Below are 16868 nucleotides of genomic sequence, written 5' to 3' on the forward strand. Positions count from 1 at the left end.
TGGGAACACCCTGCCCAGTCAAGGCGTTGTTTGTTTTTCTCCCATCTTGCACGTTCCTGTTCTGGTTTCTGCTCTTTTTTTGTTTTATTTATTATTTATTTGAATTTGTAAAGCGTGCTACAGCCCAAAGGCATCGTGGTGCTCTTGCATGAGATTGTCTTGTTTACACAAATAAGAATGCTTGGTTCAGGGTTGTTGCTCAGGGTTACATATAGCGTGAGCTTAACAATAAGAGTGATTTAGGGTACACTGGTAGATGGTTCACAGGGAAAGAATCTCTACTAATTATAGTTACTTTTCATCTGGTAAATGAAATGTTTTACCTTTGCCAGTATGATTACAATTAATATTGGACGGTCTTGTTTTCATTTGTTCTCCTTTCCTATTACCTACCATGCTGCCCAAAAATGATGGATATGGTATGTAATTTTTATTAATTCAATATTGTATTAATGTCTTTTACGAACGTGCATGTAATAACAGCCTTGAACGACCAAGTGTCAAAACACGTGTCGGCTGAAGCAATTAAATATATCTAATACAAAGCAATCTTATGACTCTTAAGATTTTTACAAGGTGCAATAACCAAACAAGGGGAATTGTGCACCGTGACTTATCCAGGCATAGAGCTAACCACCAGGACAACCTACTAATCTCTAGACCTAACAAGGAGGTTCAGGGTAATAACTCCCTGTACTGGTGACACAACTTGAGCTAGACTTAAACGGATGATCAAGCGCACTCTCACCTAGTCTTCTAGCCCCCAGCTCTTTATCCATAGTTTCAACTTAGTCTTCCCCTTGTATAGGCCTGAAAGAAAAGAAATCGCCCCAGGCATTTACAGATGCCGTCAGGGGACTCCCCTCTTTCCTCTATGAATCACCTTATAATGATTTGGCCCCTAAATATCAATTTCCATCTTGCCCTATCCCCGTCCCCATTTCCAACAAGTACTGGGATGAAGAAGAGGCGACTGAGTACAATGAAGATTGCCTATAGAAACAACATGGGGATACAAAGTGAGGCCTACCATCTAACACTTGGAATTCTCCCACTAATAGTCAGGCAAGGTCAGGCTATTTTCCCCAACTGTGCACACCTCACTCCAATTGACTCTCACCTGCAGTATATAAAGGTTAGTTCTGCCAGGGTCATAGAGCGAGCTGGGGTTGCTGGATGGAAGAGGAGCCCAGAAGGACCGGTGGAGTGTGGCAACAGAGATGCTGCTCTGGTGTGTGTGAGGGTCTGCAGTGTGGCGAGGGAGCAGTGTCTCCAGGGAGCCGAGACTGAAGCCAGTGTATCGGCCTTGGTTAGGCCAGTGCTCGTTTCCCTGAGATGTGTGGGTCCCAGGGGTGCATTGAGGGGCAGGTGGTGAAACTCTGACCTCGACCCAAACCCCTTTGAATTAATTTGAGCTGCTCGCTGGCGCCACGCTACTTTTAGTGAGTTTTGTGAAGCAGAGAGAAACTCGTAAGCGTACAGGTGGCCGGAGCAGGAGTGTTGTGAAAGGAAGAGCCCACTGCACAAAAGCGGGAAGAAAGCAATGCGAAAAAAGGCAAAGTGAAGTAAGCAAAAGCGGTAAAAAGAAGAAAGCGGATTGACAGAAAAGGTGAGCTGGTGGCGCGGAAGCAGCTACGCGGCGTGCCAGTGACCTGAAACCGAGAGATAGCAAAGAGACAATGATGAGGAAAGCGGACAGATAAGAGAGGGTGAAAGCAAGTCGTAAGTGAGAAATGGGTGCAAGCGACCCAAAGGAAACAGTGTGTGCAAGAGAGCACAGTGAAAAGTAAAGCGCAGTGTGCAAGAGAGCACAGTGAAAGGTGGAAAGAAGGTACAAGTGTGCACAACAGGGAGAGGTGTGCAGGACGCACAGTAACATATAAAATTAGAGAGTGAAAGAGGCACAGAAAAGGAAATGGTGCCAGTGAATAAGGAGAGTGGTTAGAGGCACCTGGTAGGAGCAAAGAACCCAGCGTTCTCAAAAGTATACTACCCACTTGAAAGACCTGTACAGTGAAAGGTACATCCTGACGGGAGGAACATTTTGTTTAACACCAGAGGGGCCTTGACTTGGGGAAGGTAACCTTAAGAGGCCCACCAGAGAAATTGGTGAACTTTGTAAACCAGGGCCTACGCTTGGGGGAGGGAACTTTGAGAGGCCTGAATGGAACTGTGAATCCTCGTTTGAGTTGTAAAGCAAGAAACTGAAACTTTTGACCCAGAGGGGCCTAACATTGGGGGAGAGAGGCTTAGACTTGGGGAAGGGAACACTTCGAGGCCTAACAGGAACTGTCTTTTTGTTGGTAACTGGAAGGTTTGTTGCTTCGGGAAGGAAACCAGAGACCTTGTGAACTTTGACTTGCTGCAAGAGCCCTACGTGGAAGGTTCCAAGGGCAACCCTTTTGAGTTGATCTATTTTAAACTCTCAGAACTACACCTATTGGTAAGACTACCTGAAACCAGCTGTGGTTTACGTTTTCTTTTGAGTCACCATTTTTCCTTTAAGAAGACCCCCCTATCCCATTTGGTTCGAGTGCGGGCAAGCATAGGTTTGGACACTGACCAACTTTGGTTTTGGATTTACGGTCATCGCCGGCCCTTAGAAACATCAGTCACGGGAACAACCCCCTTCGAGTTAGGGCCGGATGGACATTACACCAACCATTTGATAATAAACTGTTATTTTTGATTGTCTCTCTTGATACCATGCCTGCCTCTGCTTGGATTCACATGCGCCCGCCCTTCCTCTTCTTAGTTTAAATTCCTTGGGGGGGGGCGGGGGGGGGAGAAGAGATGTGAGACACATGGATCTGCTTGGTCAACAAATAATCGGAGATAGCTTGACACGCAGGGGATCATACGTCACACTCTGGATAGTATTACAGCTGTGCACTGTCGACTTCCCTTTTCTAACTTTGAAAAACATTTGCAATACTCTGCAACTTCCCCTAGATGTCGGCCTATGCAAATCATGCGAATCTAAGCAGATGAAAGCATCTGAAATATGATTATGGTGAGTCATTTATCATATTTTCACCCAAGTAGTTATTGGATGTAATTTATATGATGTAGGTTGTGTCTAATGTCAACACTTTTAGTGGCCTTGGCGAAACCCAAGTGAATTGCCTGCGTTGTGGTATTTTCTCCAATACTGCCACCAGTCGATGTTGGAGAAAAGAAAATGTGATAGTATAATATTCTGCTCAATTAGAATAAGAAATTATGCACAAGCGGTCAGGTGGCAACATTGAAAATACTTTGCCTATTGCTGTCTTGAAAGGGCTCCATATATATTTTATTTATACTAAAAATGTTTGTGTATTGACAATTCATGAGCAAAAGCAGGTGTCATTTTCTCCCCTGTACTCGAGATGTCTATTGTATAATATTGTGGGTGACTTCCCCCCCATAAAGTTAGTGGACCAGCTTATTGTTTTTTATTTTACTATTTTAATACATTTTAAATATTAAGATCCAATATAGCCTGCTTATTGTCTGAGTGGGTGTTAGTTTAGGTGATGTCTCCTTGGTAAACTAGTCTATTAACCAATAAATCACTTGACAATGAAGAGGACTTCATATACTGTCCAGCGCAGTTTGGGGGCGGCAGTTGGGTGGGAGCGCAGGGGAATCCCTGTTCAGCTAGGAGTAGCATTGTACGGAGTTGGAAGCTTGATCCTTGCAGGTCGTGAGTAAGGGATGCGACTCCTGTGACGATTCACGGGATCTTGTCACTTCTCCACAGAGGGAAGCCATCCTCTGTGAGGCTAGGGAGGTGAGCCCTCTATGTAACATTCCCCCTAGGGGTGGTGGTCAGCAGGACCTCACAGGGAGAGGCGACTCTTGTCTCCCATTCAGTGACGAATCTCCCTGCCCCACTTTCCTATGAACCCTTCAGACCATCAGTGCCTCAGAAGACCCAACCTGAACAGACCTCTGTGTGCTATTGTGATGCTGCTTCCAATATTAGTGCCCAGCACAAATCCAATGAGTAGAAGACTGGCGGAGTAATACTGATCTCTCCTCTATGGCAAATGGGGAATACTGTGAATAGTGGGAACTGTGCAGTAAGAGATAATACTCCAGCGAAAGAGCAGGTCATTGATCCTCCACTGGGGAGTGCCCAGCTAAGATCCATAAAAAACAAAGATGGACTTTAGAGAGTCGTGTTCACCGAGGTGAAGCCTGACCAGTTCAAACCTGGGAGAGAGAGGTGTAAGGAAGGCATGGCATCAACAGTGAGATACACAAGTAACCACAGTCCAGGAGTGTTTATGGACCGAAATCTACAGATAGGAGCAAGCTGTGACCTTAAAATAATAATGCAGTCCTAATGGAGTCGTGTCAAAATAAAACAGCCTATACTAAAAAACATATTGCCAAACCTTACTGATAATTTACAAACTGTGTGGGGGTAATGTTCATGAAACAGTGTTCACAAAATATGTTGGGATGTTTGGGCCATTGCCCTCCTTTCCCCACGTTTTCCGCACGGGGTGTAACCTTTCACTCGAGCAAAGCACACACACTCTGGCTTCTTCGACACAATGATACAGTTCCAATTCCAGCAACAGGGTCTTTTATGTCCAAGTCTCTTGATTCAGAGGGCTTGATGTACAACAAATAAGATAGTTATTTTCTTCTTACAAGTATTCAACTCTCGTGCTTCACCCTGGATTCACTTCAGAACTGCAGAGCCCCCTCTTCTGGGCTCAGATTCCTGTTAGTTTACAAAGTTCAGAGAATGTTGGTTTTCTCTGGTGACTCTAGATTCACCCCAGATACCCCTCAGCCGGGCTCAGACCAATTGTAGTTCACCTTGCTTAACCAGTCTTTCGATTGTGCACCAGATTTAGCTCAACCCGTTGCAGGACCACTTCGATATACACTTTTGTTTTACAATACAGTCGCCTTTCAGTTGGATACCTAACAGAGACCTTTTGAACGAACACCCATATGGGGCTGGACTACTCTGTATACGGTATCTCACTTGGCCTCCCAAAGTTAATTCACTCCTTTTGATTTCCAAATATTTGCGTTGATCATCACATGCGTTTCATACTGTCCTCTTTGGATTTCTTCATACAATGTTGCCGTTGGGGGTTGAGTTCCTAGGTATCCTACCTGGTAGGATGGGGAAAATGTGTTATGGGGAAGGGGATACCACGTCTCACCATCCAGTCTCCCACTTCCACTCCCTGAGGACCCCTCACCCAGGTGATCCTGCCACACTGGTCCATCTCCAGGAACTGGATCCAAAAGCGATGGTTGTGTCCTGGCCACCTGGATGACAGATCCCCGGGGACCAGGGGGGAGACACCTACAGGTTTCTCACAGAAGCATGATTATTCCCGAAGGTCATCAGTCGAGAGGATGTGGAGAACGAAGAAGGAAAGCGGTGCAGGAGCCAGCTGGGAGCTGATTTGTCTCTGTGGCAAGCATTGCAAAGTGGTGGCGTGTCCTGAAGGACAGATGCTGAGACCATCCAGGAAAATACTCCTTAGAGAATTAAGCAGAGAAGAAAAGGAAGACACTCCACGCATTCCACAAGACAGTGTGAACCTGCCACCACAGGAAGAACCGGGGACACCCTTCCGACAAGCTAGAGGTAACGCGAACTGCGGGAGACCCGGACGGGGCCACAGCCCTACGCTAAACTGACAAGAGTATCAAGAATACCGAAAGATTAATCCTTCTCATCTCAGTACCTATAATAGTAGCAAAGAGTCTAATGAATACTGGGACGAGTCTGAGGAGTCCCTTGGTAAGTGTAAAAGCAGTAGAGTATGCATCAATCTAGAGGGACTAATCACATTCGTGGCAGTGATTTCAAAAACAGTCAAAATGGAGTAGAAAGCCGAGACTTGTAATTCTTGTCCAGTGGTTGGGAAGGCCAAGACAATAGCAAAGAGGAGCCGAAAAACCTACATGGTGGTTCCCAGAAAGGGACGTACTTACAGGGCAACAAAGTGGTCAAGCAAACCATGGACACCGGTCTTCTGGGAATGAGACACTGAAACAAGTGCGAGAGAGCGATATTGTGAAACAAGTACAAGGAGATATTAATATCCAGGAAATCCAGAGGAATAAAAATCAAGAGCTGTGAATAGGGAAACGAGGAACTGTAAATAAGTCAAGACTGGATGATACCTGGGAGATGGTGGAAGAATCCCCTTGAGGAATTAAAGGAACTGATTAACTACATTACAAGGAATTATCTCAATCGATTAAGGCTCAGAAGTCCTATCCAGGAGAAGGCAGTCATTCTCCTGGAACCCCCTTTTTGTTTTGTTAGTTGATTTAGGCCTAGGGTCAGAGTAGGGTCGTTTTTGGATGGAGGGTTGAGTACTTTGATTTGGACGACCTCGCTGACGATTAGCACCTTAGATTCTGTTAGACGGGCAAACCCATTTATGGTGGGATATATATCCCTTTTGTTTATTTGAATAAAATTGCAGGTAGACATGCCCCCTTTGTCGGCCGCCTCCTTCTGACCTACCACACTCCCTTTTCTTCAGCGCCATCCACCTAGCAGCCCTTTTCTCCCTCTGGACTGTCTCCTGTTGGAGGTTTGTCAGTTTCTATGGAAACGTGCCTTCATACTGGTGCACCGCTCATAACGAGTCGGAGGCTGCTATCTTCTCTGTGTGGTCTCTTTGGATTACACTGCAGCTTTTGATGGTGTCCAGGACAAAGCTTTGGCTCTGGAAATTGAACCTGGGTGTCTTAAACTAATTTTACTTCTATATTGTGAAACTGAAATAAAGGTCTGGATGGATGTCGCTGGAGTTATGAGTAAACACACAGAGGCGAACCTTGGTTTAAAACGGGGGTGCATGCTTTCCCTTCTCCCCTGGTGTTCATCACTTATATAGCAGATATGACCCTATGAATAATGAGTTCTCAACTTGCCTTCTAGAATGGGTCATCACAAATTTAGCATACGCAGATCTGGATAATGGACCTAATAAAACTTTGGTCAAAAAAGCTGATGGAGGGCTATTTAAAAGACCTCAACTTGGTATTGAATGCTGCAAAATCTAAAATCATCAGCTTTCCAAATGTATAAAAATCAATTGTAAGCCAATGGTACCTTGAAAAAAAACCCCTGGTGCAGATAATTTTTGTTATTTGTGTTTGCTTATCACTAGCTCAAAAAGCCCTCAAACACTTAGACTTGGAAAGAAGCTAAGGCCTTAAAAACCATCTTGGTCATCACAATTCTCATTCTCATCTCATTCCTGTGATAAAGGCTCATTTTAATATAACAAACATATTGTATAGTATAGTGTGTGAGAACAGTATTAAGTGCCTAGATTATTGAGAGAAAAATGTTAGACGTATGGCGCTTGGTGGTCCACCAACCAATGTACCCATCCAAATGATTGGATTAGAATTAAGTCTGATCTCATTCAAAAGCTACTTTAAAATTGAGACAAGTTAGAATTATGCTTGCTGTAAAGGACTACCCAAAAATACACCATCCATTCTAGTGTAGAATAGACGAAAAGGCAATAGTTATGTAACATGTTAAAACAAGAAGTAGAAAACTAGTTGGCTGGTTCCAAGTGATCCGACCGTGGCTGAATTTGCAGCGGCCGGAACGTTCGCATGAGAAAGGTGTGAACTACCAAAAGTTTGCACCCTTCTCATTCTCACACACATACATACTCACACACACAACACACCCCCTCCCACACCCCCAACATAAACAAACACCACTTACCTTCTTCACGCTGGGTCCCTGCGGCGCCAGTTCCCTTTCACTTTTTTTTTCTTCATTTAACGGAATGCTGTGGGGGTGTCCCCGACAAACCCCCGCTCACTATACTATAAATTCTCCAGCATGGGGTCTGGCATGGATTCACATGCTCATGAATATTCCTCATCGTCAGGCTGGGAATCCTCGGTAAAGAAAAAATCAGTTTCGTTTCTGATCTGTCTTTCTTAGTAGTAACCAATCACTGGTCTCTGGGTCATACTGCCCCCAGCCAATGACTGCCCTATCCCTAAGCCCCGCCCCTGGCAGCCACCCTCAGATTTTTACCGCACGTTAAAGTGTTGGAAGTCTTCGTGCTATAGCTCTCGAGCTTTTACTGCGTTTTGCGCTTTTTCAGAGAGATTTTTCATTTTTCGGTTTAATCGAGCCTCAAACTCCACCGTATCTACTTCTGATCAACGGGGACCTGATTTGGATTTATCTACAACCCTCGAGGGAGAAGTTTTCGTAGAGTTACGCTTCTTGGAGGATTCCAGAAGTTTGAGGCCTACCTCGCGGACGAGAAGAACATGGCCCAGGAGAAGGGAAGCTTGACTCCCGGCAAACTGTTCAGGATCTGCCCTGGATGCAACCTGCAAAATGTGTTCAAGGAGGACAAGCATTTGAAATGCCTTTACTGCCTCCACAAGGACAAAACGCACGTGGAGAAGGACTGTGCGTTTTGCATGAACATGTCGGATCGGACTGAGGGATCGTCGGACCTGTCTCTCCAACTGGCTGGAAGGCAAGAGCCCAGCAGGTGAGAAGTCTGAGCGGTCTTCTATGTCCTGTGAGGGTGTCCCGGCGATGGGGGCCCAACAGAAGGCAAAGGACCGCAAGTCCGCGTGCACCGGGAGCGCCGAACGGTCTGGCTCCTCGGCTGCCAGGCAGGGCGCACCTTCACCGACGCCATCAACCACGAGCCAACGCTCTGGGAAGAGAAAATCCGAGAACCCGGCTAAGCTTCTGGAGAGGCCCCGGTCGATCTCGAAGGAACCAGCTGAGTGGGAGCGAGGCGATGACCCTCCCCCTAAGGTGAAGGCCTCAAGCGTGCCCAAGGTGGTGAAGGCCTTGATTCACCCGGCTAAGGCCTAAGGTGGATAAAAAGGGGGGGTGGCCGGTGGCCATTAAGGACATGGACACAACCTCCGAGGAGGAACGGACCGAGAATTTGGAAGAATTTGGGAGAGGCCCGGTCCCACGGGAGGAATCCCGACAAGGGGGACGACGAGAGCGAGGGCGGCAACGATGACTAGGTTCCCGTGGAGGAGGAACAACCGTTGCTCCCGGCATGCCCGTTGCAACCCGAGCTGCAGGACAACTTGGCGGCCATTTTGACGGCAATCCAAGCCTTATGCACGGGGATGAGGATGAGACTGCCCCTACCCCGACGGACGACCCAGCTGAACCGGGTCCGTCGGGAAGCCCTCCGAACAAGAGGAGCATTCATCCAGTGCCCCTTCAGCCCCCACGGCCTTCTCAGCCTCTGTCGCCTTCCCCGGTCCCGAGGGACGACACGGGAACTAACACGGCCACGACGGGGACGGATGACGATGGCAGTGATGACGGGACTGGCCTCTCGTCTCAGATTCCTCAGGACTCCCCGCCCGACAAGATTGGCTCCGCCCACGCCATGATTGCCAGGGCATCTGAGCTTTTTCACCTCTGCCCGAAGAGAATAAGGAAGGCTTCCTCTACCAACGGGGCGAGGCCAAGAGGAAGACGGTCATCGCAGTGCTGTTGTATGACATCAGGGACGAGGGACTTGCCCTCCTCAAGAACCCATCCACGACACCTGCCAAGAGGGACCGGTACGAGAAGAAGTACCGGGTCCCCGACGCCGCCCCGTTGTGCCCTAGGGCACAGCCGACCCCTCAGCAGCAGCCAAGAAGAAATCTGCAACTTCCCCACCGGACGGCGAGGGAAAGAAGCTGGACGCCATGGGATGACGAGTCATCTCGTCAGCGGCGACGATGATTAAGGCGCCCAACGCCCTAGCGATTGTGGCCCGCTACAACAGGGAAGTGTGGTACAAGATTGCCCCCCTGTTGGACTTCTTCCCGGACGACAAGAGGGCAGAGGCCCTGGCGATCCTACAGGATGGTGAGGTGGTGTCGGACCATGCCATAACTGTGGCCACGGACATTGCCGACACTGGTTTCTGCCAGTTGGGCAACAGCGTTTGCCTTCGACGGCAGGGGTGGCTCAAGGCGACGGATTTCCGCCAGAACGTGCAAGCCAAGGTTCTGGACATGCCCTTCGACGGGAACAATCTGTTTGGAAAGACAGTGGATGAGTCGCTGCAGGCCATCAAGACCGACATGGAGACGGCTCGGGCCTTGGGAGTTCTGCAGCAACGCCGGACGCCCTTTCGGAACTCCAGAGGCAAGCAAGGTGCCTCCAAAGGATTCGGCGGCGGCTCCTCGACCTACCATCAGGCAGCCCCCTCCTCATCATAAGATGCCTACAGGACGAGGCAAGTCAGGTGGATCTCGCGGTCGTCGCCGGGGACGCCAAGGAGGCAAGGCTGCTTCAAAGCTAGACTGAACCGGCCGTTGCTTCGGGCCCCCACCGAAGCACCCCGGTGGGAGGCCGGCTGGCGAAGTTCATCAGCGTATGTGGGAGTCCATCTCCACCGACCGTTGGGTGCTGGATGCCCTGGCCCACGGGCACACTCTGGAATTTTTAAAGTGGTGCCCCGAATTCCTCCAGCGGCAAGGAAGGAAAACCATGTCCCTCAACTGCTGTTAGAGGTAAGGGCGATGCTCAGAAAAGGAACCATCAAGCTCGACCCAAAGAAGCTCCAGGGCTCTGGAGTATACTCAAGATGCTTCCTCGTCAGGAAGAAGACAGGAGGTTGGCATCCCATCCTGGACTTGCGTCGGTTAAACAAATACATCGAGGCACAGAAGTTCCGGATGGTCACCCTCCAGTACGTGCTGGGCCAGCTGGAGAAGGTGACTTCCTATCGTTGTTGGATTTGGAGGATGCGTACTTTCACATCCCCATCCTAAAAGGACACCGAAAGTTTCTCTGGTTCGTAGTCCAAGGGCGGCACTACCAGTTCAAGGCCCTCCCGTTCGGATTGAAGTCTGCACCCAGGGTGTTCACCAAGTGCTTGACACCAGTGGCGGCGCGGCTGCGCCTGCAGGGGATCCACGTCTACCCCTACCTGGAGGACTGGCTCATCCAAGCAGGGACACGGGAACTCGCCGTCGAACACACACAGCAAAGATCGTCCGGCTGCTCACGGACCTGGGATTCTCCAACTTTCCCCGAATCCCACTTGGTTCTGTCGCAGGTCACGCTGTTTCTGGGAGCCAAGCTCGATACAGTGGCGCGACTGGCCTTGCCGTCGGCGGAAGGAACGCAGGCCATCCTGGGCAAGGTACAGCATCTGCTGGCCATGAACGTGGCCAGAGTGAGGTCCATCAAGTCCCTTCTCGGGATGATGTCCTCTTGTATCTATCTGGTGCGCCTATGCAGGCTTCGGATGCGCCCTCTGCAGGAGTTCCTCGACGCCCGTTGGATTCAAGCGACGGGCAGCTTCGAGGACGAGATCTCGCTCAACAAAGTATTCCGCCAAGCAATTCGATGGTGGGGCACCTGCGCGCATCTCGCGGTGGGCACGGACTTTCAGACCCCAGCATACTAGGTGACGGTGATGACGGATGCCTCCCTGCAGGGGTGGGGAGCGCACACTTGAGATTTTCACGTGAGAGGCCTGTGGCTCCGAGGAGAGGCCGCTCCACATCAACATACTGGAGCTCCGAGCAGTGTTCTGGGCCCTCAAGTCATTCCTCCCGTCCCTCAAGGGCAATGTGGTGAGGATCTTCACCGACAACACCACCATGATGTGCTACATCCGGAAGCAGGGAGGGACCAGATCCCCCAGCCCTGTCCAAGGAAGCCCAGGATCTGTGGCACTGGGCCGTTGCCCAGGGGATGTTTCTGGTACATTTTCATCTAGCAGGGATAAGAAACACCATCGCTAACTCACTCAGCTGGGAGCTGCGCTCGTGCCACGAGTGGGAACTACGCCAGGATCAAGTGGATCAACTCTTAGGGCGATGGGGCATACCCCAAATCGACAGGGTCGCGACGGCGACGAACTCAAAGTGCCAGAGGTTCGCCAGCAGGTTCCCCCAGCCGAGGAGCATGGGCGATGCTTTCTCGTTCCCCTGGGACAGCCTGTTCCTGTATGTGTTCCCGCCGTTGCTGCTCGGACTCATCAACCAACTCAAGAGGTCCCGGTGCAGGATGATCCTCGTTGCACCGAGGTGGCCGAGACAAATATGGTTCCCGGACCTTCTGGACTTGTCAGCGTCCCCACCAGTAAAACTGCCGACGGACACAGATCTTCTCTCCAGAGGAGGAGGTGCCATTCTTCATCACGACCCAGAGTCGCTGAACTTGCAGGCCTGGCTCCTGCAGCACTAGAGTTTGGAGGGTATGATATCCCGGCTGACTGCAGAGAGGTTCTTGCAAAGGCCAGGGCGTCCTCAAAGTTCTACGGACACAAGTGGAAGAGGTTCTCTTGTACCGTGCACAGAAGATTGACCCTCTACGGATTACAGCCCCCCAAGTGCTACCATACTTACTGTCGCTGGACTAGCACATGCTCCCATCAAGATACATCTGGCAGCGATTTCCCGATACCCCAGAACTGCAGGACGGTCGTCCCTGTGGTTTCATCGCCTGGTGAAGGAGTTTATGAAAGGACTGTTTCAATCGTTCCTGCCGGTGAGGGCTCCAGCCCTGGCGTGGGAGCTCAACGTGGTGCTGACCAGGCTCATGGGCCCGCCATTCAAGCCCTTGTATTTGGCTCCGTTGAAGCTCCTGTCGTAGAAGACAGCGTTCCTTGTGGCCATCACCTCTGCACGACGCGTGGGAGAGATTCAGGCCCTATCCTGCAATCCTCCATACTTGACTTTCCACGAGACAAGGGTAGTGCTGAGGATACACCCCTCTTTCATGCCCAAGGTGCTGTCAGACTTCCATCTCAACGAGCCCTTGGTGTTACCAGTCTTTTTCCCTTCGTCGCCGGCCGAGAGGACTTTGCACTTGCTGGATGTAGCTAGAGCGCTGTAGTTCTACGTCGACCGGACAAAGAGTTTTCGGAAGACATCACAGCTGTTTGTGAACTTTGGACCTGTGAACCAAGGGAAGGCTCTCTAGAAGGCTTCCATTTCCAGATGGCTCTCCGGCTGCATCATGCACTGTCACTGGTTGGCAAACCGACCGTTGTCCGGCCGTCCGAGAGCCCATTCGACCAGAGCGATCGCTGCTACCACGGCATTCCTGTCTGGTGTGCCCCTGCTGGACATCTGCAGGGCTGCTACGTGGAGGTCGACGCACACCTTCACGAGATTCTACTGCGTCGATCGGGACTCCAGGGAGGAGTCCAGGGTCGGCCAAGCAGTGCTGCGCAACCTGTTTGCTTAAGGTGAGCCTGGTGAGGAGGTAAGAGATGCTTAATGTTGGGTTGTTGTATTGCTTAATGTTGAGCCTGTTGCCACCTCCCGTGGTTGTGCATGTGTATACTGCTATGTATTCTGTTATTCATGAGCATGTGAATCCATGCCAGACCCCATGCTGGAGAAGGAACAAGTTACTTACCTGTAACTGTTGTTCTCCAGCATGGGTCTGGCATGGATTCACATGCGAACCCTCCCGCCTACCCCTCTGCGGCTCTTCACTTGGTCATACTGCCACTTCACGTGCTTCCAAATCTGAGGATGGCTGCCAGAGGCGGGGCTTAAGGAGAGGGTAGTCATTGGCTGGGGGCTGTATGACCCAGAGATCAGTGATTGGTTACTACTAAGAAAGACCGATCAGAAACGAAACTGATACTGATTTTTTTCTTTAACGAGGATTCCTAGCCTGACGGGGAATATTCATGAGTATGTGAATCCATGCCAGACCCATGCTGGAGAACAGCAGTTACAGCTAAGTAACTTGTTCCTTATTGTATAACCGAGAACTGGTGTAATTGTCCTGTATTTATTTTAGGATTACAATTTAAATGACATCAGATGAATATTGTATTTTAATGTCAGTTTGTATGGTTTAATGAACTATACATTTACTATAGTTAATTTAAAAAAAAAAATCTTTGTACATGCACTTGACATTTCTTAAAGTGAAAGTAATGTATGTGTGTAGTCTATGTTCCAGTATACCAGTGTGGTGTGTTTATGGATAGTTGTGGGGACTAATTGTACCTTGTGTCACCCTACATCATCTTCCTGAGTTGAACCCAACTGGTCTGCCATGTTACCATTTTAATAGAGGTTTGGATCCGCTTTTTAGGTTGGGTTCACTCCCCCACTTTTAATTTAGTCCTTGCACAAAATCGGCCTTCACATCCTCCTGACATAACTATAATACTTACTGCAAGAACTATAGCCGACACAAATCATAAGTGCATGAAAGGACTTGTAACCTTACTACTTCATATCCAAAAGTAAGATTTGCTATTCTTTTCTTTTTTTTTAATAAGAATATTTGAGCGCAGACCTAGCTTCAGCAAGCAACCAAAGTGATTAACGTATATTCTAGGGGAAGGACACGATGAGCAAAGCAGAAAGCCAATGGACTGGGCAGTTAATAACTGCAGAGGATGTATAATTTGGCAGCAAAGTATTTACAAGCAACCTGGGAGGCAGATCACCCAGTCACAGGTTACTTGGAGAGTGGAGGGTGTGTGGCTTTAGGTGCCAGGGAAGAGCCTTTCCGTGAAGAAGAGGGTCTTGAACTCCTTCCTGAAACACAGAATCGAGATTGCGAGTCTGGTGTTGACAAGGAGGTGGTTCAAGAGCCTGCAGCGTAGACGACCGGTTTTCTGCTTCTTTCCTTCCTTCTCTGGCAGAGTTCTGCAGATGTCCTTATTCTGGTGGATCGTAGTCCTCTGGAGAGGCTGAGTTCCTCAGCAAAGTAACTCGGGGAATTCACAGAGTCAGCCTTGTAGATGATGCATCATCTTCAAATTCTACTGCATGTTTGCAGTGGGAGCCAGTACAGTTAGGCAAGGGTTTGGGGTGATGTGCTTATATTTGCTGCGTCCTTTGAGTGGAGTATGTCACCATATAGTTGATCTTTGTGAGGCGCTGGCACCTTAGTGAGTTACTGCCCCAATGTACTGCCGCCAGTGCCTCACAAAGAACCACTACATGGTGAGAGCATAAGACTCGGTATTACATCATGATATTCATTCACTCCAGCTGTTAGCCCTGAAGATGGAGACTACTCCGAAATGCATTGGCTTCTGCACTGCATACTGCATTCTTTCAAATACGATTAAATAAATATGTACTGAGCTTTTCACCTCTTGTAATTGTGTAAATTAATATTTAACTGTATTCGAGCTATATGTGTTGCATAAGATGAATGTCTACTTATTGAAATACTGTGAGAAACAGGTTGGACCGGGGTTGTTCCCTGCTAATATACCTTTACCATTATCACTGCCAGTGAGGCTTGCTAGTTGCCTGTCTGGCATTGTTTAGCACATTGTGGCAAGAGATAATTTACTCTGTTTCAGTAATATGAGAACAAATATAATTAGTCAGTCATATGATTTAACATTATATTTTCAGAAAATATCACAGACGAGGCATTTGAACACCTTTTAAATTACTGTAAATGATTAGTGCTCTTAACACATTTTTATTCTCGTCTTATTGTGTTCCTTGCAGTCTATTGATTCGACTACGTGACGCACAGAAGCAATGCCAGGGGTTAAAGACTGATAAGAGCCAGAATGAACGAAAAATTGACCAACTTTCAGAGGAAAATGGAGAGCTTTTATATAAGGTAGTACCTTTTTTGCCATTTGTACCTATTTAACGTTTATGTACAATAGATAGATATTTAACTTAAGATTGTAGATCTAAAAAGCCAAATGCCCATTTCAAATATATCCATAGTGTGGTAAGTCAGGCATAGGCCACAGGGACGAAACCATGTTTCAACTATTGCATGTTCTTTAAGCGAAAGTAATGCCTATCCTATCCCTACTTCTAGTGATGGTGGTTCCCCATTCTAAAACCAAAAATGGTGCTCATTGGGATGCCTTTTAATATTTGTCCCCTGCCTCAAACCTATTGTATCCTATTGATGCCCTACCACAGTCGCCTATGGAAGTACGCTACTCCCCTCTTGACATTGAGTAGATGGTGCTTGACCCCCCACCCACTTGTAATTTGTTCTTTCCTCATCTTGATTTGAGCCTCAATCTGTGGATACAGTTCAAAGAAATCAGTCCTGTGATACTCTGTAGTAGGGGGACTCTTGATCCCGTCACCAAGGTCCTGCCAAACTCTGTCTCCAGTTGCATAATTGGTTCCTGCATTTCAGTCACTTGGGTGATAAACCTCCCGTATCGCTCATGCTTCTCCCTCCAAGACATCTCACTCTTTCATGTCTCTCAGGTTAGCCTTTTGTCGGCTATTCGGCCTAACTGGTTGTGGTACAAGGTCCCCAGCCCCTCATGGGCTAGCCGGCCCCGTCGACAATGCCTTTGATGCAATGTTCTCACCCTTTCTAGGGTTCATATGCCTCACAGCCTCTCGTGGACTATTTGGCCTCGTTGGCTGTGTGTATTGCAGTGTTCTCGCCTCCTTCAGGGGTCCTGTATTTCTCAGCCTCACTTGGACTATTCAGCTTAGTTTACCCTGTGTTCCCACCCCCCTCGTGGAGTGCTTTGGAACCCCCCTGCCCCCTTTCTGCATACCTGCGTTTTGCCAGTGCTGTTCTTTGGAGGGTGTGGCTCTAGTGGCTGCAAGACGCTTTCGAGGTCATTGGCTTTCCTCTTTCCTGCATCTTGGTTCGGGAGCTAGAATGTGTGGCGACTCTGGAGGTTGGGTCTGCTGCTCCAGAAGATCTCGAGTAATCTGTTGCTCTGCCCTCCTGGGTTCGTCAAGTGTTCCACGGGTTTCAGGATTGCTTGGCCCTGCCACCAGGATCGAGCCGCCCAGTGTAACATCGCAGACTTTCGCTGTCGCTAGCGGGTTCAGGCTTACTCCTCCCCTGTAGGTACAACTGTGGGTCCTTTTTAGGTTTTTCTGTGAAACATGCGAAAACAGGATTGGTTCTGCGTCTCCTGAAT

General features: G+C 48.7%; 1 protein-coding gene across 4 annotated transcripts in view; it reads left to right on the forward strand.

The window, feature by feature from the left end:
- The window catches only part of NUMA1 (nuclear mitotic apparatus protein 1), a 1289555-nt gene that overhangs the window by 488101 nt on the left and 784586 nt on the right, over window positions 1-16868 (forward strand). For all 4 annotated transcript variants that reach the window (XM_069640302.1, XM_069640305.1, XM_069640304.1 and 1 more), the window contains exon 11: window positions 15457-15574. In XM_069640302.1, coding sequence (XP_069496403.1) covers window positions 15457-15574 — 118 coding nt within the window. The remainder of the gene's footprint in view (window positions 1-15456; window positions 15575-16868) is intronic.

The sequence above is a fragment of the Ambystoma mexicanum genome, chromosome 7q, assembly GCF_040938575.1.
Source record: "Ambystoma mexicanum isolate Mex_15411 chromosome 7q, UKY_AmexF1_1, whole genome shotgun sequence".
Classification (NCBI taxonomy): Eukaryota; Metazoa; Chordata; class Amphibia; order Caudata; family Ambystomatidae; genus Ambystoma; species Ambystoma mexicanum.